The sequence below is a fragment of the Pelodiscus sinensis genome, chromosome 6 (assembly GCF_049634645.1).
Source record: "Pelodiscus sinensis isolate JC-2024 chromosome 6, ASM4963464v1, whole genome shotgun sequence".
In the NCBI taxonomy this organism is placed as follows: Eukaryota; Metazoa; Chordata; order Testudines; family Trionychidae; genus Pelodiscus; species Pelodiscus sinensis.
The window spans coordinates 119499684-119524361 of record NC_134716.1 but is presented as its reverse complement, the minus strand read 5'-3'; the positions used below and the strand labels follow the sequence as shown (position 1 = coordinate 119524361).

The following is a 24678-nucleotide window of genomic DNA, read 5'->3' as shown; positions in this document are numbered from 1 at the left end:
CCCCCAGGGTGCACGGCACATGCGCTGCCCGGCCCGGCCAGCGCTGCTGGCGTGAACGCCGGGCTGTGCAGGGCCCCGTAACTGCAGCGGGAAGGGCGCTGCTGGCTGGCGCCTCAGAACTGGCGCTGTGGGAGCCGGGCGCGTTGCTCCTGATGGCAGTTGTCAGGGATGCCGCGCGTCCCTTACAGCTGCCATCAGGCACCCCTCATCGGTTGGCGCCCTGGGCAGCTGCCCGGCTCGCCCATGCTTCCGTCGAGCCCTGCTTATAACACCAGCAGCCTGACACAGCCTTCTTCACTTATCTCCAGCTCAGCAATGGGAGTTGTCTGTGTCCTACTTAATCTGTAATAAATATGGTTCCTTTCCAATCTGCACTGTTGCCTCATGTATTCCTGTTTTCTCTACTACACTTAGAACCGATCACTCCATCTGGAAAAAATAAGGAATGAAAATACCGGACTTGACCCTTCCTCATTACCTGAGAACTAAGATTTCACCTTCATCTTGCCTTTCCTTAGAAGTGCTCTGAAGAAAGAGGTTCTCTTCCTTTGACTACCTCTACCAGCATACCCTTTTTCTACTTCTAGACTATTTTACTTTGTCCATAGCCACAGGTCCCTTTTTTCACCCATCATAGTGACTTTTTATCACTAACCTTCTAAAATCCTTAAAAAAGAATCTTCAGCATGCACTTCTGGGTTGAATTATCCTTTACATCTAAACTATTGTAATTTTTTTTTCGTTTCTTCCAAAGATTTTCTTTGCCTCTTGTCTCTTCTACTATGGAGCTCTTCACTTATATGCCTAGCTTTTCCTTTCTACATATTAAAGCTTCACTCTCTCGGATATTTCATTGCAAATTTCAGGTTTTGACCTACTTTTGTATATGTAAGGCCAGTTCTGCAGTTCCCTTGACTCACTGTGTCTCCATATTGGCCATCAGTCTGGACTCCATCAGCATCTAATTACAGATTCTATTAAACTGATTGCTTTAAAGTCCTGGTCAAAAGCCTCTTTAGTCCTGTCTCTGAATCCATTAACACCCTCAAATCTTAGTTCACGAGGCTCTGAATCTTGGAGTGATCCTTCCTCTGAATTTGCCTTTTCTTCCCATATTTCTCTTATCATTAATCCCACCTGTCACTATCCTTTGAATTTTACCAAAATCTGCCCTTACTTTGATCCCACTTTAGTTAAAATCCACATTCATGTCTTAGACATATCTTGGCTTAACTAGTTCAATGATTTCTTCATGACCTCCCAAAACTTAGGAGTCCAGAATTTCATAGTCAGACTTTTCTTTTGCTCTAGGAACAGAGTTGCTCAAATACTACAGTGATGGGTAGTAGAATCATAGACTCATAGAAGATTAGGGTTGAAAGAGACCTCAGAAGGTCATCTAGTTTAACCCTCTGCAGAAAAGCGAGACCAACTCCAACTAAATCATCTTAGCCAGGGCTTAAATAAATAGTCTAAAATCATTTTTCCATCGCCCAAGGGCAGAGTTTCGGGAGGGTGGGGACAGTAGCCGTGCATAGCAGGAAGTGGCTTGCTTTTAATCCTGTTCCCTGGACTATCAGGGAGTGAGGGGAAAGCACTTGCATGCTGTGCAAACTTCTCACACCTGGTGAAGGGAGGGGGCAGAGGAGTAAATCATGGCATGGAAGTACTTTCCCCTTGCTCCCTGATAGCCCAAGAAATGGGAGAAGAAGCAAGCTGTGTCCCATTGCACAAGACTGCTGCCCCCCCATACCCTCCTGAAATTCCACCCTTGATTCAGATCAAAGAGATATCTCTTGCATTTTCATGGCAGGAGTGTACATATATTAGGGGAGAGGATGGAGAGCATAGGATCTGTTCTCCCTCCTCCTAGTACTGAATATGTCCCTCTGTGGGTTCCTGCAGAATTAGGGCATCAAAAAATAATCCAGGCTATGTCTACACTACGAGTTTTCTCTGCAAAAAATATGCTGAGGGACTCATTTGCATGAGTCGCATTCTCATTTGCATACTTTCTACCGATCCGTTTTTGCCTAGGGGTTTTTGCTCAAAAACAAGCAGTGTGAACTGTTTTTTGTTGTTGTTGTTATTTTTTGGCGCAAAAGCCCCTTTTTCCGCAAAATCGGCAAGCCTCCTTTTTTGGGGCATGAGGATATTGCGGAAAAAAGGGGTTTTACGCAAAAAGAAAACATCCACACTGCTTGTTTTTGCACAAAAACCCCTAGGCAAAAATGGATTGGCAGAAAAGATGCACGTGAGATTGCGACTCATGCAAACGAGTCCCTCATTTGCATATTTCTTGCCAAGAAAACTCGTTGTGTAGACGGAGCCCCGGTGTTTAGTGTTCTTTGCCCCCCTGTATGTGCCTGATCCACCGAGGCTGTTACAGCTCCAATTAGGGAATCTGGGTCTTTAGTTCAAGCCATAGAAATTAGGTGTGAAGGATCCTGGACAGTTTGCAGTGATGACCAAACTGATGGTTTTTGCATGTTCTCAGTCAGGGAATGTTTTTGTCTGGACAGTTTGTACATTGCTACATTGTTTTTTTATTTAATCTTTGCGTCTCCCTAGGGACCCGTGTCATCTGCAGCTTTCTGCAGCCTGGAACCATATATCCCAAGAGGGTGACCTTTGCTCTCTACTGCCATGTCCTCTCCTTGTTACATCACAAATGCCCATGCTCCTCACAGTCCCTTGAGGACTTAGCCCAGAGTGGGTGTTCAGGCTTTTATCATGTTACTGTACTGTCTGTCAAGAAATGTGATTATCTTAGCCTCGTGGCTTTAAGGGAGGGGGGTGGGAAAAGCCCTTGAACAACATTTCTTGAACTTAGGCACAGAGACTCACCCAAGTAGACAGGAATGGCAAGATGCATTTAACCTCATTAGTTTCAGCAGGGCTGACTCTGTGCAATCCATCAGTGTGCAGATACATTAGAGGATCTCAACTATTTCCACATCTCATTTACATAATGGATGGGATTCCTATGGAAAAGACGCACCCTGGAGGCACTAAAGTTTATCACAGTACGTAAGAGTTCTTTTGGATCATTGCATTAAATTTCCACTAACAAGATAACAAATTAATTGTCTGTATTACTGTACTAACCCAAAGAGGATGAAGTGTATGTTTTCAGCAGAGGAAGGCAGCTGCTCAAGACAGCTTAGTGTTTATAGAAGGAGGCAGGGGAGATTAGGGTGTCTCTCAGTATATGCATGCCATCATGCCAGTCCACCTCCTCCCACTTAAGAAATCTGGCTTTTCTAATCTGATGTTGGACTTCAGCTTTATTAGTGAGGTGAGGGAGGATGAGTAAATCAACTGTATCAGACAAGCCTCAGGACATCTAGAAATTGATCATTCTGCAGAAATAAGCACTCTGTGTTTATTAGCTGGGAGTTCATCACTATCACTTCTCTTTATCCAATTCCTAAGAGATTTCAAAGCTATCATCATGGCATTAGCTCTTCTGAGTGTACTGCTTCAGATAAAGATCAGGAGATCTATCTAATGATGGCTTTCTCTCTCTTTCTCTCCCATGTTTAGAGCTATTCTGCTTTTTAGAAAAATGGAAGAAAATTGGGGCGATGAAGCAAAGGACAATCTTGGTGTCTTAAAATTCCACCTCTTCTATAGGCTTTTTTTTTAAACAGGAACTCTATGCTATTTGTATATAATAGAAGACTGATTTTGAAGGCTCTCAGAATAGAAGAAACAGGGAAATAAAAGCCAGGCAGCAGAACTGTATATTAAAAGTACAGTTATTTTTAAAAGTTAATACGTGTCAAATGGAAGCCATGGAAATGAATTCCACAAGTTAGATAGGTAATAATATTACTTTAAGAAGAATAATTACTTCTCTTAACTACATTTATCACACAGTAATTCAGTTCCCTCTTCTAGACCATGATGCAATGCTAAGCTTTCGATTGATCTACTTAAAACCCACTTTAAAAAAAAAGATTTACCAGATATTAGGGCTCTTCTGGTTCTTTATTCAAAATAAACAGTAATCAAAATGCAAATGATTTGACCTAGTTAATGGTGAGATGTGAATTACCATGCAAATGTATTGTATAACTAAACCATGGAAAGAAAGAAGAAATCTTTCTTCCCGTAAGAGAAGATGAACAGATGAAGTTCTGCTATAAATTCTCACAATTGGGTGGATTATGTGAAATCTAATGGAATGATCTCTCTGGTGAAAACTATTCCACAGCAGCAACTTCACAAAACTCTGCTATGTTAGCGGATGTCCTCCAGCATAGTTTTATGAATGGCACAGTTGCTGTTTACGGATTTGCACTGAGCTAGCACCTAGAGGCTCCAAGCAGGAGCTATATACCGATATGACAAAAAAATGGATGCAGAGCTAAAGGGTTTGCAATGTAAATATAAAGAGGAGAGGAAGTAGGTGCTGCAATGTATGGAGAAGGAACAAGGTAGCAATAAGTTAGGCAATAAGTCAGGTAGCATATGTTAGTACACCACCTACCACAACAGGGCCCAACTTAGCTATGGCCTTTTGTCTCTATTGCAGTGTGAATGATAAATGACAATAGTAATAATTAGTCATTTTAAAGTAATGTATTAAGTACCAGTCAAAGCACATTAGCTGTTAGACAATGAATGACAAAGTCACATTCCTGCCAAAATATTGAGAGACACTTTTAACAGTAAAGAACTTTTTTTTTAAAGGACCAGTTTTACATCTTAATTGTCTTCTCACGTATAGGTTTTATACCAGTATTACCTTGACTTCAATAGGACTATTTCCTTATGTACACTGGTAAAAATGAGAGATGAATAAGCCCTTATGACTGTTCATAATACCCCCTTTAGAGACTGAAAACAACCATTTTTCTCTTCTTGATTTGTCCTGGGTTTTCCATTGATTAATTTCCCTTCTGCTTTGCCCTGGTTTGCTTACTTGTACCTGATGTCAGCAGTGGTCTGGGAACTGGAGGATGGAATCTGATCTCACCACTATTCTGATCAGGAACAAATCTATTAACATCTATAGAGTAATGACAGTGGAAATAAAATCAGAATTGGGAGTTGGGTTTATAAGTTAACTTAAGCTCTGTCTGTTCCTGGATGTAAAAAGAAGCAAAGTGCAAAATATTGTAGGATATCACAGAGAATGCATATTTTAAATGATGGGTTCTCCTTGACAAATGGTGGCTATTAAGTCAGGAAGAAATTTTCACTAGTTTCTAAGGTATATGAAATGTATGTGGCGTTCCTTTCTAAACAGCCTCAAGAAGAGAGAGTGATAGTAGGGAAGCTTGCTCCAACAGCCTAGCAGACCGAAGACTCGGTTCTACTCCAAACCCTGCCATTGACTCACTGTGTTGCCTTGAGCAAATCATTATTCCGTGCCTCAGTTTACCTATGTGTAAAAATAGAGGTGGCAATGCCAAATCCACTTTTGTGAAGAACTTTCAGTTTTGTAGGTGAACTCTGGTGATTTTCATTCCAATCTCAGTGTAATACCCAATCAGCAAATGAGGTCACTGTAATGATTCAGTTTTTAACATCATGAGGTAAATTAGACTACACAAAACGTTTAAAACCTTACAGAACAAAACCATCAATGACGCCCTTCTGTAAAGTCACAAGCTAAAACTGGAGGGAGGTAGCCTTTGAAGTAATTCATTACATGTATAATGCTTCCCTAGAAGGAGGATTTTCCTCAATGATTTGTATGACCTTGCTAAACCTGCCTAGGTGGTAATTGAGCAGCAACTTCTTCTTCAGAAGAAACAGAATAAAAATATTGAAAATATTGACTCACCCTGAAGGCAGTAAGCAGCACTTTGGTCTTTGACCTTTAAGCATCCTAGGGTAGTCAATAACCTGGCTGTTAGATGCTGTGCTTGCCACTGATTTTGATTTGGGAGTAGTTTAACCTTGAACCAAGATCCAAGTAACCACGGCAACAGGAAGTAGGCCTCTACGTTCAAGGAGCGGGAATCCATAAATCAAGGTCCCTAATGCAAACACCGTGTGCAGGTAGAGATTTGAGAGGATAAGTGGTTTGTGAGGGATTACTTTTGAAAAATGAATGACTGTCCCTTGATATGTTGAAGCACAGTTTCACAGAGACTTTTTTTTTTATCAATAGAGGTCAACAGGTTATAGCTGCATGTTTTCATACAGTTTTTTATATAGGCCCTTCAGTTTAATTATAACCAGATGTTGCCTTCATGAGGTTGTTTGCATTATATGTACACACACATAACTGTATGCATTATAAATAGACTCACTTTCACGCTCTATGCATATATATTAAACATACAAAACCTACATTAAACAAACATTATTAAGTTTGCAAATCCATGCGCTCAAATGTTAGGAAGTGCCAGAATGAAGATTGTCTATGCAACTTTAATTCAACTCCCTTGTGTGTATGCTTTATGATGTGGTATGTGATTACATGATCACATATTGTTTTTTTCTGTAGGACCCTTGCCTCATTATTTTAGCTTAGCATTGTTTATAGAGAGTTGTGATGGTGCATTCTAAGGCAAATTATTAAATACAAATACAAATCATGATCTTTGCTAATTGCAAAACCATATTACACACTTTTGTATAGGGGGGTATGGAAATATATTGGTATCGCTTAGGGTACGTCTACACTACAGAGGAAGATCGAAGCTGCCGCTGTCATTCTTCTAGGGTTCGAATTAGCAGGTCTAATTAAGACAGCTAATTTGAACTGAGAGCAGCACTCCAATCGATGCCAGTAGTCCTGCTTCCACAAGAAGTAAGGGAAGTCAAAAGAAGAGTATTCTCCCTTCAACTTACTGCAGTGTGGACAGCATCAAAAGTTAAGTTAAGCTACTTCGACTTCAGCTACACAATTAACATAGCTGAAGTTGCGTATCTTAATTCAACCTTGTCCCATAGTCTAAACATACCCTAAGGCAGCAGTAGTTCATTTTCTCTAATGGATATCCAGCACAGCACTCCTGTATACTTCATATTTATTCACCCACACATTATTTTGTCTTTACAATCCCCAGGAATAACAAGTCCCCACTTAAAAGCAGACCAGACTTCACTTCATAGTAGAATAGAAAGTTCTGCTTGTAACATGATGACTAGAAGGAAACCAGCAGCTCTTGAAAATGTTGCCGTGCCACCAACGCCAGTGTTATCGCTCCTACCTTCATCAGCAGCAACATCTGACGCAGGTAACTGAGTCTTTTCTCTGCCTCTTCTGTCTATTGTTCTATCTATTTTACACAAGCATCCAATTAGATGAACAGTTTGTGCATGTGCAACTCTTACTGACTTCAGTAGCCCTTGCCAGTGTGCATAATCGATGGGCTAATCAGGCCCTGTTTTTTCTATTGTTTTCTTATCACTGTGCTAGCTGAGTTCTTTGGAGCTATATTAATCAAACCCGCACCATTGTAATAATGAGGGAAGTAGTGCCATCCTTTGTGGTTAGGGCAGTGCATTAGAAATCAGATTCTCAGGTTCTATTCCCAGCTCTGACATTCATTGCTTGCTAGCTAGCAATTTTCATCTAATGCACTCACTCTGCCAAATTCACAATGGATAGCTAAGCAGCAGCTGAGGTAGATTTTCATATATATTATCCACTAGTAAATGTGTGTTGCAGATATCCATCTGTGCCAATCCACAGAGGACATTCATTTAACTCAGGAGCACCTTGGTTGAGTCCCAGGTGTGTTGGCCAAGATGCCATGATTTTAGTGTGGTTTTATATACATCATGAAAAGCAGCTAGTGCACTGATTAGAGCCTTCAGAGAAAATGGGGAAAAGTAAGTAATTAAGAGTATCACTGGGTCCATCCTTTCACTGAACTGTTTTTCCCTCTTCCCATTGTTCTGTACCGCTGTTCTGAATGAAATAATTCCTGGCAATTTCCTTTTATTAGAATTGTAGCTAGGTCATTTGCCCATCATCTTTGTTCCTCTGGGAAAGCTTGCATCAAGAGAGAGGTCTTGCGTTATGACTTGAATGTAACAAAACTAAGCACTTTATGTGAATTTTTCATACTCATGACCATCTTTTTCTAGTTTAGATGTGAGGGTAACCCCAGCCACCAACAATAGGGAATCCACAGGGCAGAGCCTTCCACTGAGACCTTCTTGCACCTCGAGAGTTTCTTAACCCTGACATGCCTCAGTTTCTCCATTTGCAAAATGGGTATAATAAGTATTTACTGTTGGTGCCACACTTTGCAAGGATTGGCTATTTAATTAATTAATGAAAGGCCAGGAAAGTACAAAAGTGGTTTGATCCTAACTGAATGCCTTCATCCTGGCTGAATAATGAAAACAAGGGCTCCACGCATACAGTGGTTTCTATAAAGCTAATCTCTTTGTATCAGATATTCAGGAGTCTCTGTTTATATACAGGAAAGTATCAAAGAGCTGAGCTAAGGGCAGATTATTTTTAATGCAGTGGAGAATAAAAGCACACAAATATTTTATGATCAGTTCCAAGATGAAAGTGTATGCTTGCCTGCATAGCTCACTCTTCCTATTTTCAGAAGTCTAATTAAATTGTTGGTTTATCTGTAGCCCAGATGTTGAAATAATTTAGTGAAACCCGAAAGAAACTGTGTTAATGGGAAAACAGGACAGTACTGTGGGTTTCCTGTAATTAATGGGGAGCTCTTTGAAAACTTCTTGATGCAAACCAAGTCTACAAACTGAGCCCAGCTGGTTCACACACACCGTTCTCTGTACTATGCTGTTGTAAATGGCCTCGGGCAACTCCAAAGGGATTTCTAATGACAGTCATTAAGAATGATCTTTAGTGCTACAGACAGACCAAAGCTGTCTGGAATAAAGTTAGGGAGGTGGCGGTGAACTCCCCAACAGTATGATAAACCCATGCTCACCTCTTCGTTTAACACTGTGCTGGCCACTGGGTCATTCAAACAGCTGTAAACCAGCAGTGGAAATGTCTAGGTTAAGCAAAGGTTCCCCCTTTTGCCTCAGAAGCTATTTCCTGTATCATATCAAACCTCGGTGGCTTCCTGGCATGGCTTGTAGCCATTTCAATTTGTCTCTATTGGCAAGACAGAGTGACATTGTATCGGGGCAGATGAGGAGACAAGAGACATAAAGTCCAGCCCTTTATAAATGGTTTCTTGTTTTCTTGGGGGGATGGCTCAGTGGTTTGAGCATTGGCCTGCTAAACCCAGAATTGTGAGTTCAATCCTTGAGGGGGGCCATTTAGGGATCTGGGGCAAATCTGTCAGGGATGGTACTTGGTCCTGCTGTGAGGGCAGGGGACTGGACTCAATGACCTCTCAAGGTCCCTTCCAGTTCTAGGAGATGGTATATCTCCATATATTATTGTAAATCATAAAAATGTCTTTTTTAAGGCTGTGATTGATTTTTTGGTTTTTAATTATTGTGATTCACGTAGTGGGAGGCAGGTCTGCCTGTATGTATGTGGGGGCAGGGAAATGGGGTTGGCACACCCAACCCTCTCTAGGGGTGGGCCCCATGCTTTAAGGCCCCACAGGTGGGGCTCAACCCTAATTGACTTGCTAGTCTGCATCTTCACCCACAGTTTCTACTATCTAGAGACAACCTAGCTGGGCAGCCAAACTCAACCGCAAAACCCTCTTCTTCCAAGGCCTTGCAGTCTAATGTCCTCCTCCTTCCTGCAGGACAGTGTGGCCTAGTAGACAAAGTCATTAACAACACCCTCTTTCCACAGGGCAGTGTGGCCTACCAGCCAGAGCCAAGGTACAGACTCAGCACTGTGGGAGGCAGTGGTGGTAGGGAACAGGAACCCAGCCCCACCCTCTCCACCAAATCCCAACCTGGGTGACAGGGCTGCCCACCACCAGTTCAGTGCGGATCCCACTGAAACATATTGAGCTGTTTTAACAAAGCTGCTGCTCTCCACAAAGTTCCCCTGAGCTAGTTCCTACCTGGTTCTCTAGCGGTGTGCTCTGCATACCTCCCTCTTGGCAGTGTCCCACGTGGGGGGGTCCATGTCAGCTTCCCTCTGGCTGGCATCAGCGTGCTGGCATACCAGCAGTTCCTCAGGGGCCACACACAAGTGAGAAGCACAAATGAACAAAACAAAACCTTCACTGAGGTGCCCCAACTGAGGAGAAAGACGCGCCCCACATTCCCCTCCCACACCAGAGCCTAGTGGTGCCCAGCCTAGGAGATTCTGTGTGCTCCAGCCCTGCAGTGGAATAGTGGAGGGGAGGGGGCTGGAGCACCAGCACGGTCTCCCCAACACTGGGAGGACCCACCGTACATTGCCGTTCGCTCCAAACGACTTAGTAATGCACCTCAGTAAGGCTTATGTGCAGTCAAATGATCTTTGTTCTTCCCAACAATCTGGCTCGTAGTGCATAGAGACAACAGAAAGGTGAACCAATGCAGATTCAACACAAAGGGTGCAATTATTTAAATCGCCGCTTCATTGCCCTTTTTTGTATAAACTAATCTACATGCTTCCGTTGACGGAGGCATGTAGTTTAGACGTACCCAAACTGACCACCCTCTGCACTGATCCTTTTGTAAGTCTGTAAAAGTTTTTTTTTTTTTTTTTTTTTTAAGACTCAACCTATTGACCTCATAGGCCTGTTCAAGAGAGGCATACTTATCATTCATAAAATATCATAACACACCTCAGAGACTAATATGGTCAGAAGTGGGGATGTAAATGCTTAACCGGTTAACCAGTAAGCGTCACCCTTATCGGGTGATACTTACTGGTTACAGTTAACCAACAGGGGCTGGATCAGCCCCCCTGCTCACCGTGGGCTGCTCCAGCCCTGTGGAGCCCGCCACAGGCAGGAATGCTCCAGCCCAGATGGAGCAGTCCCCGTCTGAGGCAGGCCCAGCCTACGTGCACCATGGGCGCAGGGGTGCTTCAGTCTGACCAGAACAGCCCCCATCTTCGCCTGCCCCCATTTAATTGATTAACTGGTTGCATACTATGTTTAATCGGTTAACTAATTAAACAAGATTTTACATCCTTTGTCAGAAGGCACCATCATGATCATCTAGTCCAGGGATAGGTAAAAAGTGGCCCGCAGATCAGACATGGTTCACCAAGGTTAGCCCCGGGGGACTGCCAGATGCTAGGAGCCTGCAGGTATCGCTGCTCACAACTCTCATTGGCCGCGGTTCACTGTGCCCGACCAACAGGGGGAAGTGGTGTCTCATCTCACGCTGCTTCCCACATCTCCCTTTGGCTGGGAACGATGAATTGCAGCCAACCGCTTCTTGCCTACACTGATCTAGTCAGACCTCCTGCACTCAGTGTTAGGAATACAAGCTCAGCAGCTTCAAAAGTAGAAAAGCAAAACCATTTATGCCCACATCTGACTGGCTTCCTAACACAATGGTAATAAGCCCTGGAATTGTAAAATTGTTCAGTACTCTAACAGTCATGCCGAAGTCTGGGAAGTGGGAAAACATAGTCGAATCCAACAGAAAGTGGCTGGCAACTTGCTAAGTGAACAGTCCATTCCAAAGTCAAACTGCCCAGGTGTTAGTCAGACAAGGAATGTTAGTCAGTGTTAGTCAGTGAGGAAGAAGAGACGGTATCTAAATAAAACCAAGGAAGACACCAGATCTCTGCTTCTGGAGGCTATCCAGAATGCTGCTGATAGGAGTTAGTAGCCAGATCACATGTCCACCCACTAAAACCTCAGTGGCAGAACAGCCCACTTCAAAAGCAACTCTTTTGAAAAAAAAGAAGCGTGGGATGATCAGAAAGTCAGTGAGGTGCAGCAACAGCAGTTATTGGCAGATATCTGTAGCAAGATTATAATCCACAGGGATCTTTGGTTGCTCTTTTATTTTCATTTGATTTAGGGCCGGGATTTCAAACTGGAGCAGCTGCAGCAAAGGGCTACTGGGATGATTAAGGAATGGGAAACCTACCTTAGGAGAAGAGACACATCACAGAGCTTGGCTGGGGGGTGATATGATTGTAAACACATCAGAGGGATACACACCGGAGTCGGAGAGAAGTTGTTTATGTGACATGCCAATATGGACACAAAAGCAAATGGTCATTAATGAGTTTGGGTTAGAAATTAGACAAAGGTTTCTAACGATCAGAAAGGTGAAGTTCTGGAACAGTCTTCCATAGGGAGCTGTAAGGAGCACACAAAAATCTAACTGTCTTCAAGACTGAAGGGGATGGCGTGAGGGCACTGCCTACAATGGCACACAGCTAGGGGTGCCAGATGATCTCCGGTATTTTTTGGTCGAGCAAAAAAAAAAAAAAACGGCAATCGCAACCCCGCCTCCCAGCTGGGACTCCCAGGCTGGGAGGCGGGGCCACGATCAGCACTGGGAGCCTGTGATTGCACAGAATCCTCACAGGGGCAGACTCTGAGCCACTCCCCATGCCCCTGCCAGGCTTCTGATGCGACCAGAGGCTCCCAGCAGCATTCGTGGCCCCGCCCCCCAGCTTGGACTCCCAGCTGGGAGGCGGGGCCGCAAATGCCTCTGGGAGCCTAGGATTGCGCAGAAACTTGGTGGAGCTACCCACATCAGTCTTCCGTCCGGTGCCCAGCCGGAAAAATCAGAGAATACCGGACACTGCACGTGATTTTTTTTACCAGGCAGAGGGCTCAAATACTGGACTGTCTGGTAGAATACCGGACACCTGGCAACCCTACAATGCAGCCCATCAGTGACTGCCAGCAGCAAAACTACTGGAGATGGTAGGCTAGAGGGGGCGGCTCTGAGTTACTATAGGGAATTCTTTCCCAGGTATCTGACTGGTGGATCTTGCTCACATGCTCAGAGACTGATTGCCATATTTGGGCTTTGGAAGGAATTTTCTCCTAGATCAGAATGGCTGAGATCCTTTTTGGTTTGTGTGTGTGTGTGTGTGTGTGTGTGTGTGTGTGTGTGTGTCTGTGTGTGTTTTCTTTTAGTTTGTTTGTATGCTTTTACTTCCCTCTGCAGCGTGGGGCATGGGTCACTTGTAGGTTTAAACTAGGGGAAAGGGAGAATTTTCTGTAACATTAAGCCTTTAAACCAGGGGCAGCCTATGGGCCGGATGGCTTACCTTGATCTGACCCCCCATTCCCTGCTCCCTCTCACATCCCCTTCCTTCCCAGACCTCCCCCCACTCTAGCCCACTCCTGCACTCCCCCTACCACCCAGAACCTGCACCCCCAACCCCCTCCTGCTCCCTCCTGTCTGCTCCTTCCTGCTCAGACCCCCTTGCCAGCTCCTGCACTCTACCTCCTGCCTAGGTCTCATACCCCTACCCTCAGCCCACTCCTTCAACCTACCTCCCACCCACGCTCTGCGCCCCCACCCTGCTTCCCAGCAGCCTCCTCCCACATACTGAACCCCTCATTTTGGCCCCACCTAAGAGCCTAGAAGTACCCCACATAATCTACAAGCCCCAGGTTCCCAGAAGAGTTAATCTGGAAACCCTATGGCTTGAAGAATGAGGGTATGTCTATACTACCCCGCTAGTTCGAACTAGGAACATTTCACGAGGAGTAACGGTAGTTCGAACTAGGAAGCCTAGTTCGAACTACCTAGTTCGTGCCCCGTGTAGCCGCGCTGCACGGGGTTCGAACCAGTGGGGTTTTAAAAATGGCGGCTCCCCGCTTATGCAAATGAAGCCCGGGAAATTCAAATCTCGGGCTTCATTTGCAAGTGCGGTATGCCTACATTACCCCGCTAGTTCGAACTAGCGGGGTAGTGTAGACATACCCTGAGAGAACCCTGGCTCCCTGAGTTGAATGAGTGAGATGAGTGTCTCTTTTTTTTCTGTTTATTAGTCAGGGGCTGCATCTGTGAGAGGTTTTTAATTCGTGAGGGGAGGGGGTTGGGTTTTTTTGTTTAATTTTTGGTGGGGTTTTTTTGGTGGCTTTTCACTTGCATGTGGCCCCTGGCTGATTTTTCTGTGGGTCAATGGCCTCCAACCTGAAAAAGGTTCCCTATGCCAGTTTAAACCATGATTGGAGGATTTCAGTAACTCATCCAGAGATTGCTGAGGAGGGAAGTGGGTGAGGTTCCGTTTTGTGCAGTGGGCGGGAAGTCAGACAGCATGATCACAGTGTTCCCTTCTGACCTTAACATCTACGAGTTTATGAAAAGGAAGGGAAGAGAGTGTTGCCGACTCTTTGCAATTTTGATTCAAGTTTCGCAACATCTGCTGTATTTGTTTTAAATTCATTCCTTTGGGGGTTACTCGATCACATGAGAATCTTGGCTTTTTCTTTTTTAAATAAGTTGCAATCCTCATGGCTGCTGGAAAAAAAAAACTCTTGAAAATGCTTGATCTGAGGATATCCAGAAAACAAAAAGCAAATAAAAATAACCCCACATGTATTTTTAAAATATTTTAAAGCCAGTTTCATGAGTTGTAAATACTTGGGATTGGCAATACTGGAAGATAGACATTGAAACAATTTGAAATGGACTCTTCCCATGTGACAGGGATGTGACCACATCCTAGGCTATGTGATCAGGCCAGGAAATAAAAAACAGTCTTTGACCAGCACTCCACCTGAGAACACTTAATCTACACTTGGTAGGGGTGACCAAAATATTCGCAGAGAATGTAGTGCAACTAATTGGATTTTCCCTAGCAGTTGAGATATTTCATTTCCAGCCTTTCTGTGTTTGTTACCAAACTGACTGCATTCCTCTTTTCTTTGTCCTCTGTGAGTCACAAACTGTCAGTGATGTTTTTGGGAGTGGGGAGGAGAGTGGGCTACATATGGAAAATATATTTTGTTTCATAATTAATGAAAACCAGACTTTGGGATGTTGGCCATCCAGGTCTTTATTTATATGAGAGCATATGTCTGTGTTGTGTTTATGACTCACTGCGACTTCTTGCATTGTAACTTGGGTTTGTTTATGCAAGCTCTTTGTGGAATCCAAGCAACACGGTACTATACGAGCAAATAATTTATGTTCTCCAAAGGGGGAAGACAATGAATGAGTTTTTTATTTTGAAACTGGTCTATCCCAGAGCAAGCAAGTAATGATTTCTGCCACTTGACTGTTCCTGGTTATCTACAGAAAATACTAAAATAGTACTTCATTTTAAACTACCGCTAGAAGGATTGGGCTGTTATCCATGAAGGGAATGATAACCCCCAAGTGAACCTTTTCTAGAAATCTTGGCTGCTTTTGAAACTTCCAAGATTTCAAACCCAAACGACTGCTTGGCAGTGAGGTATAAATTAAGTTTGCAAGTAGACACAGACCAAGGTTAATTGAGTGAAATATATTTTATTCTTGACTGCAGAATCCGGAATTCTCCCGTTTCTTTTTTGTTAGTGCAGAACAGTTAGGACTAAAAGGAAAGCCACTTATTTTCAGTAGCTTCATCAATACATTCAGTTTCATCCATAAAGGGATGGTCAGTTAGTCAATGACCTGTGAGCAAGTTAGGAACTGTGAACAGAAGCCCCCATCCAGTGAAGAACAATTAAACTATTTAAGAAAGACATCAAAGATCTAGCATCTTAAGCAAAGGACCAGGAGCCAGAAACTGCTGAGTTCTGTTCTGAACTCGAATAATGACTCACTGAGTGATCTTGGACAAGTGACTTAACTACGGTCTTAGATTCTGATCTAAGTTAGAGTGATCTGAATTAACAGAAAGGACTTGATCCAATGCCCATGGAAGTCAATGGGAATTTTTCCATGAACTGCAAGAAATCTTGGATTAGGCCTTGATAACTTCGCAGTCAATGGAGATAGGTCAACATAAAGCCCGCTGTTACGTGTGACCCATGCAACCCCACTGATGCCAAGAATCCCATTCAAGCAAATACAGAATTTAGCCCTCAGTTGGTTGGCACTGTTATTACTATATTTTTAGGTATACAAGCAACATTTTACTGATTTTTAAACTGGCAATATTAGTACCAGATTTTTTTAAATGCATAATTATGTAAGGACAAAATACTTTAGAACACATTACAAATTTAATAGTAAAACAATATCTTTTATTATAGGTTCTTACATGGCTCCAATTGCAATAATGTTTGGGCACTTCACAATCTCTTATGTGTATATATCCTGACAATACATACGTTAAGCAAGAAAGTACTTTTACCCCCATTTTACAAGATATATGGGCCTACTGGGGTTTTAAAATGCACCTAGGCATCTAACATTCATTTGTTTTAATGGAAATTAGGTACATAGGTGTTTGTGAAAATCCTGCGAGGAACTTAATTGCATTTGTCCCAAAATGACTTATCACATAGGGAGTTTTTGGTACAGGGGGCACTTGTGCCTAAGTCTCTAGGCGTATGTCTACACAGCAACATTATTTTGAAATAACTAGGGTTATTTAGAAATAACATAGTCCTCATCTACACAGCAGGCAGTGATATTGAAATAATGTCAAAAAACTGTCAAGCTGGAGGACTTCTTACTCCAACTCCTATAACCCTCATTATATGAGGAGTAAGGGAAGTCAGAGGAAGCGTGTTCTATATCGAAATAAGTGCTGTGTAGACACTCCCAATTTCAAAATAAGCTATTTTGAAATAAAGTACGCAATTGACATAGCTTGATTTGCGTTGCTTATTTGGAGTTACGCCCTGCTGTGTAGATGCACCCTAGAGTGCTAATCTAGAGTCCTAATCACTGGCTCCTCTTTCCTTTCGATATAGATTCTCAGTTTAACCTAGAAAAAAAGTATAGTAGGGGATTTGAATGACAGTCTTCCAGCTGAGTATTAACATTAGAAATTCTGGTAAGTTTTCGGATGTTTTTTCCCCAATGTGAAGAAATTTTCCATGTGCATCTTCACTTCATTGTTCTGCCCGGAAGACTAGTGCAGAAGCATTTTGAGAAAAGGTGTTTTAATGAGGTATTTTGGATGCTTCTCTTATTGTGTTTACTTAGGAATGGGTTTTGAGTTTCTCCCATCCACCAGATATTACAGAATGTAACTTACAAAGAAATCTACAATGATTCACACTAAAGAGACAGTATTTACTCACCGCTGCTGCTCTGGTATCCAAGAAATTACAGTAAAACTCCAATACTCCGGCATCCAATAGTCCGGCACTCCTCATAGTCCGGCATCAAAATGGCAAGAGCCTAGTGAGTAAGCTTCGGCAAAAAATGAGTCACAAGGTAACAGTGGCAGCAGCTGAACTGAGCAAAAAGGGTAAAAAAGGCTTAAAAAAACCTAAAACATTACAGTATACTGTATACAGTATGTACAATAAAAAGGGTTAAGAACACTTTATATACAGTATATAATGTATACAGTATATATATAACCAGCTTATAGTACCTCCTGATAGTCCGGCATATCTGATAATCCGGCACCACCTAGGTCCCATAGGTTCCGGATTATCGGAAGTCTACTGTAGTTACATTCTAAGTGTAGGTTTACTGTAGTACTGCAATGTGGCCACTGTTGTTGACTTTAGACTTTTTCTGTGTGATTGTAGCATAGGTAGCTCTCCATTTTATGACTGGCTAGTTCAGGTCTGCGTTTAGGGTGGTGCTATGAAGAAGCCCAAGCTGGGTAAGTGTGTCTGGGAGCCAAAGCGAACCACAAAGTCTTTGTCCACTGATTTAAATAACGTGTCTCCTTTTAGTCATTACAGCTGATTCTTGTCATTTCTGAAGTGCAATGGATACTGCAGTGACTATTGAAGGTCAGGATGAAGCCATCAAGTGTGCTGAATTGGTGGTGCGTGCTAGATTGGCGACCAGTCCTATCAAGGTTGACAACTGGTACATTAAATCAGTGTGGCGTTTCTTCTCTATCATGCCCTCCAATTCCACTGGAAGGCATGGGAGCAGGGACAGGAAACAAGTCCCTGCAGAACAGAGCTATATAACAGTGGGCTCAAAACAAGCCCGTTGTGAAACATATTGTAGCAAGTGTTTGGTGCTTTGGAGATTCACAAGTCATTAGGCAAAAGGGCTGAAAAGCAGACTGGCCACCGTACCCAAAAAGGTTGTTCAAGAGAGGACCCAACAATGGACAGATCTTTGAGGAAGGCTGTGTAGCCAGGATCCTAACGTTTTTCATCTAAACTGGCAATAAAGATGATAATAGTTGTTCTTGCATGGCTAATTCTGCCACTATAAGAAATAATCTTGTCGTCTTCTTCTTCTTAATTGCTTCTTCTATGCAGGTTTCCATCTTTCTGTCATTATTTATCACCATGCGTTCCTACTAATCATTGCATTCTGCCCTATTAAACATGTGCCTTCTGCCCTATTAAACATGTCAGCTTTTCACCTTCCTGAACATGGGAGGAGCGAGACAGTTTCCATTCATTTTTGTTTTAACAATGGATCTTTCTCTCCTTTTCTCCCAGCAGCCAGCTCATCGCTGAAAAAGAGATTCAAGCGTCGGGAAATCGAAGCAATCCAGTGTGAGGTGCGCAAGATGTGTAACTACACCAAGATCCTGTCCACCAAAAAGAACTTGGATCACGTGAACAAAATCCTGAAAGCCAAGCGGCTGCAGAGACAATCAAAGACAGGCAATAACTTCGTAAAGAAGAGGAGAGGGCGTCCCCGGAAGCAACCTTTCTCGTTTGACGAAGACTCTAGAGACCAAATGCCAGTTCTGGAAAAATGTGTTGACCTTCCCAGCAAACGAGGTCAGAGACCCACCTTGAATCCTTTAATACTGGAACAAGCAGCCAGTCAAGATACAGTCATGGCCACTATTGAGGCGGTAATCAACATGGCTCGAGAGACACCACCGCTTCCTCCTCCTCCCCCACCTCTTCCTCCGCCTCCCCCTCCCCTTCTTCCCCGGACACCACGAGTTGGAAAGAGAAAAAACAAACCACATCTGCAACAGCATCAAGAAGAGGAGGAGGAAGTGAAAGTGAAAAGGCACCGGAAAGCTAGAGGAAGTGAAAGCGAAGTTCTTCCCTAGTACAGACACATCCCTTGGAACTCCAGTCTTGGGTGCTGAGCACTTCAGGACCGACACACTGCAGTGCATAAGAGGTGTAGGTTCTGCCTGACATCTGCCGCAGCAATCAGAGTCACTCCCCTTTTCAGTAGCATGGCAGCCATAACTGTTCTGATAGGATTGACCAATCATCCTCATCCTCATCTTTGGCATTAGCCCTTAGGAGAAGGGGAAAAGGATTGGGGGGGGGGGGGAGGGTTTCAAGGTTAGTGAGCCCATCCACTTTGCAGAGTGTCCAAAACAAATCAGCATCTCAGCATTGCTATTCTCGTATCTTGCGAGCAGAAAGCTCTCTTCTCAGTAAGCAACTCAGCATCATCATTCGAACGGCATACACAACTTAAGTTTTATTTGGTGGGTCAGGCAAAACTAAGAATAGCTAGAGCATAGTAGAACTCACTGTAAAAAAAAATGTAAATTCCTCAACTGTGATCTTTTTATGATCTGTTTGAACTCATTTAATTTTTGAGTTTTATAAACCTGCTAGGCTTTGGGCACATCGTACTCCCAAATGGCCTGACTCTTAGTCTAAGGATACATTTTTTCCCTCAGTTATTTGCCTACTTACATAAGGATTAGCTGCAATAGACGCAATACACAAATACAGCCTTACATGCACATACACGCTCATTCCGAGTGCTATCCTGAGGAATGGTGGAATAGCATTGTGGTTAAAAATAAGGTGTACTTGGATAATCAGTAGTGGTAGCACCTTTGTGCTAAGCAACTTGTCACTCTCACTGGCATGTTAACAAAGTGGTCACCCGGTTGTTTTCATGCCCAGTACATAACAGCAAAAGAACAGCAAGAAACTTCTGGGGAATAGAAAATATTGCAGAATATGGAAAAAATCACCAAAAAATGAGGAGAGGGGGAGACAAGAGAGGTTTCAGTCCTACCTGTTCCCATCACGGTAACGTCCCACTGAAATCAGTGGGAATTCCAGGTGCAGAATGTTTTCGGGATTGGATGAAAACTGTAGCAATGCCTTGGTATGTTGTTTTAAAAGAAAATAGGTAAAGTAGGTTGTTTAAAAAATACAGAAAATAAAACCATATGAAGAAGTAAGTTATTTCTTGGCAATTACTTCTTAAACAAAAAAAAGGAATAAGTGTTCTTATCTGAAAAATAAAAAATAATGTTCAAAGGGTAGCACCACTGCAATTGTATTAATGCCACTTTGGACAAGTTCTCCAAGTTGTGGTTGCCTTAATAAACTAAAAAGTTTTTGTACATACTGTAATTACAAAGCTATCAGTCTGCATGGATGCAAACTGTGTGTGACAAATCGTCTCTTTAAATGGTCAGTTTAAATTGTAAATTTCTCATCCAAGTCGTAAATTTAGCCATTGATTTTAGTTTGGATAAAATACCTGATCTAAATGTCCACAGCCCAGTTAAAAACTTTAAGCAAAACTAAGACTGAAGATGAAACCTATTCTCTTGCAGTTATACTACTTTTCAAAGTCAGTTGATGACATTTTAGAACAGGAACTTTCAACTTTATATATTTTTTAATTCCTCCAAGATACTGAACACCTGGCATGGCAAGATTAATTTTAAAAGAGGAAGAGAGGGAAATTCCAGTGAGGGAATAGAAAGTGGAATTATTAAATGATTCCCTTGTTTGAAAAATCTTTGATGTGGCTCGTTGCCAAGGACATTTCAAATAGCATAACACTAAATAAATAAAAATATTAGTTCTCCAAAAAAGAGTTTCTTTTCTGTTCTTTATTTGCAAAATCATATCAAGACTATGGTGTTACAGGGACACTGTATACATAAAGCTCAATCTTTTTAAATGTTTATTTTTTTTAACTTCTGTTATAGCACCTTAGATTGTTCAAAATGAATGCATTTAAAAAAAAACTAGGGGCAAATTTTGTGGTCTTAACTCAGTCAAAAGTTTCATTAAAACACTGAAAAGGGCCACATGATTTTGTTCCTAATTTTTTTTTTGCACCATTTATTCTACCAATTTGCTTTTGTTGTTTCCTTTGCAATTCACACAACTTAGGAGTAGAGTGGTCAGTTTCTCATTCTGTTACCATTAGTTTTGCTTTTTTGCTCCTCGTGAACTAATACCGTGTTGCTCATTGAAGTTTTGGTACTGCAGAGAAATGTTTAAATTCCCCCCATCAGCAACTTTATTGGTATTTAATTGTTAAGGGACTATTTTCCCCTCACTTTGGCCTAAAATATTGACTGTCTCTCTTTATATGCAAAAGAAAAGTGTGTTCTTGTTGTCCAGGTAGATTGCAAATGGAAACAAATCCCAGCATTGACAGATTCTAGATCCATATTCAATGTTCTCTTTCCCCATTAGCATAACAGAGAGTTACGTGCTTAGAAAGTGGAGAAAAGGTCTCAAAGGGCCAAATTCCATATCTGGATGCCACAGGTGGGCCCTATTCTAGATCACACATCTCCTGAATTTGCATCCTGAATTCTGGCTGCCTCTACAGAGAGGCACGAGCGCGCTGACCCCATATATATAGACACCTCCCACCCCACCTCCAGGCACAATGTAGAGCAACTTCTATCTGTGCACTAGACTATGGAATCAGCTCAGAGTTTCTTGTCCCCAAGAGGGCAGAGTTGGTGGGCTGAGGGAATGATTTGAACCTGCCCCAGCACACTGTTGTTAACAAATGGAGGGACTATATAGTAAGGCTGCATCTAGACCGGCAAGTTTTTCCGCAAAAGCGGAAAAACTTGCCAGCTGTCTACACTGGCCACTTGAATTTGCGCAAGAACACTGACAATCTAATGTAAGATTGTCAGTGTTCTTGCGCAAATATTATGCTGCTCCCATTTGGGAAAAATTTGCACAAGAGGGCCAGTGTAGACAGCTAAAAAGTGTTTTGCGCCAAAAAGCCCCGATGGCGATCGGCACTTTCTTGCGCAAAACCCTGTCTAGATTGGCACGGACGCTTTTCCGCAAAAAGTGCTTTTGCGCAAAAGCGTCCGTGCCAATCTAGACGCTCTTTTCTGCAAATGCTTTTAACGGAAACACTTTTCCCTTAAAAGCATTTCTGGAAAATCATGCCAGTCTAGACAGAGCCTAAGCATCCCATATTCAGAGTACCTAAGAGCACCTACACTCTTGTCTCCCTAGCAGTGCTCACATAGGAATAAAGGCACAATTTGGATACCTATTGTTGATCCCCACCAGTAGCTTCCAAAGAGTTTACAGTGACAAACCATCTAGGCCAAATTCTCTTTAACTAGCATGACTGCGGGTTTGTGTTTTTCAGTGCAAGAGCTTGCAATGGCACATGCTAAGAAGCCAGGATGCTCTGACCCAATACTGGCTGTTTCTCCAACCAGCATCAGAACCCTGCCATTATGGGCCGGTGGAAGATTAGCATGCTAATTCTTATAAAAGCAGGCAGAAAAGATGGCTCGGTGGCACTCAGCGTTTGTGTTCTGCCTGTTGCATAGTCTATAAAGATGATAGGCAAGTTGCTGACAGAAGAGCATTATAAGATAATGTACTACAGACAGGCCATAAAGGATTTAGTATTAAGGCTTAAGGCTAAAATCCCACTCCTGAAGTTTATTACCCAACATTATTCCAGTAATGAGCTTTTTGATTTTTTCCCCCTAGCACTATTAAGATTAACTGAGGAACTGCCTAAATTCCCTAAACATGTTTCCAAGGACTGATTGTGTAAAGCAAGGAACAGGGGGACAGTTAGAAGCATGGAGGGAAGCAGTTTCTTGAGCCCTTCCACTATTAAATGTTGCGTGAAGCCCCTCAAATACATTCGGACACTGAAGAAATAAACAACAGCAACACTACTAATAATAAATAGTAGGGTATCCTACAGCATGACCCATAAATTTCCATTTTTCTGTAGTGTTTTGGACTATTCATTGTGTGTGTATTGTTTATACTAAGTTGTGCACAATGATGCTCTAGTCCATGTCAGAGGGGGTCTTAGGTGCTACAGTAATACAGACATATACTAATGATTATTCTTTAAATAACAATCTCCCTAACTCTTTTCACAGTCCCCAACTCTGAAAATCACTTACGCATGTGTTTTAGCACGCTCCTCCTTAAAGGGACACTTTTCTGAATTGAGGTGACTTTGACCATGCCTTTGTGATACCACTCCCTTCTAGCATTATCCAAAATATGAGGTGCAGCAGTTCTGAGACAATTAGAAGCACATTTAAACAAGGGAAACCTATTCACGATCTCCTACAGATGCCTGTCAAGGTTGTACAAAAACACTAAAAAAAAGGAAAGAAAAAAAAAGAACAAAATTGTAAAACCATAAAAAAAAAAAAAAAAGCTGCCAACTGGACAACATGGGGGAAGCAGTTCAGTCCCATGTTGGTTTGTTTTACTTTTTTCTTTTTTTCTTTTAAGCTATTTCTTAAATAATAAATGCACATGAAGTGTTAAATATGTATATACTGTATTTCAAAAAATTTAAAAAAATCAAACGAATGGGGCACAAGATTGTTCTATAAGTCGTGCTGGCTAATTTTTAGTTTGTATTCATAAGTGGTTTTTAAAAGCCTTTTTTAAAGTGTAATTTGCATGTTCTACTTTGATTGTATGTAAACATATTTTAGAGCAAAAAAATGTATTTGTATTTTATTGAATATAGAGGCAAGAAAAAAAACCTTGTACATTGTTTGAAATGTTCTTTTTGTAACAGTTTTTATTCATGAAGCATTTTTGTACATTTAAAATGGATATGGACTTGATGTTATTTGAGGCTTAGATACATCTGGCATGCTTTAATGTCATGCTCCTTCATGATCTTAGATGTTGGTTTTTAAACATTTTTTTCTAAAACAAAGCTCAGTCTTTTGGCTACCAAGTCTGGTTAGCACAGTATAGAGCACTTAACTAAAAAAAGAAAAAAAGAAAAAAAAGGAAAAAAAAGGGAAAAAAGAAAAGAAAAAAGTTAATCCTATTCATATGTTATTCATTGTGTGAAATTAAAGGAATTCAATTCAGTCTAACATGAGTTGTGAATTCTTTTGTCTTATTTTCCATCTGTTTTACATCAGTAAGGAGTTTAATAGCTTTTGGATACTAATACCATGCACTCAAGCCCTCTTTATGGAAATAGAGAAAAACATGCTTCAGTTCTCTTTTTTTCCAGAATGTCCTTAAAAGTAAAAAAGAAAAAGAGCAAGAGCAAGAGAGAAAGATCTTGCCCCTTGGAAAAAATGCATGAGCAGGAATCTCTGCACACCTACAGAATGGAAACATGACTCAGCTACCTTCACATATGGTATCCCTTGATCTAGAAACAAACCTTCACAGAAGGAAGAGAGGGACTCAAATTGGGGGAGGAGTAGGTAACATAGGGATGGTGACCATAGGATGCTTCTCCTCCCACTCTGCCCCGATGGAGCTCTGGAGATAAAAATAATACAGTCTTGAAGCCTCACTATGGAAGTTCTGTAAGCAGCGTGGCTACACATTCATGGCTGGGTTTTTTTTAATTATTTTTGATAGGTGCAAGCAAACACCCACATGCTTTAAGGCTAATCCCATTGTCACTGAATCAATGGCAAGATGCCCATTGACATTTAGGGGGAATAAGGACAAGATATTCCGGTGATTAGCACTTTTAGGGTGTGTCTACACAATACCCTTACCTCAAAATAAGCTCCTCAATTTGTGCTACACAAATTGCATAGTTTATTCTGAAGTAATTTCGAAATAGTCTATTTCAAAATTTGGCACTGTCTACACAACATAAAATTTTGAAATG

General features: G+C 41.9%; 1 protein-coding gene across 12 annotated transcripts in view; it reads left to right on the top strand.

Annotated features, from left to right (window-relative positions):
- Positions 1–23917, top strand: part of SETBP1 (SET binding protein 1) — a 360515-nt gene extending 336598 nt beyond the window's left edge. For 5 of the 12 annotated variants that reach the window (XM_025178256.2, XM_025178255.2, XM_025178257.2 and 2 more), the window contains exons 4-6: positions 2922–3026; positions 7032–7202; positions 18321–23917. In XM_025178256.2, the coding sequence (XP_025034041.1) occupies positions 2922–3026; positions 7032–7202; positions 18321–18892 (848 nt within the window). In that variant the 3' untranslated portion in view covers positions 18893–23917. Of the gene's footprint in view, positions 1–2921; positions 3027–3546; positions 3826–7031; positions 7203–18320 lie in introns of those variants that run through there. The other 7 variants (XR_012905000.1, XM_025178259.2, XR_003086873.2 and 4 more) reach the window with 7 other exon arrangements.
- The last annotated feature ends 761 nt before the right edge of the window (positions 23918–24678 follow it).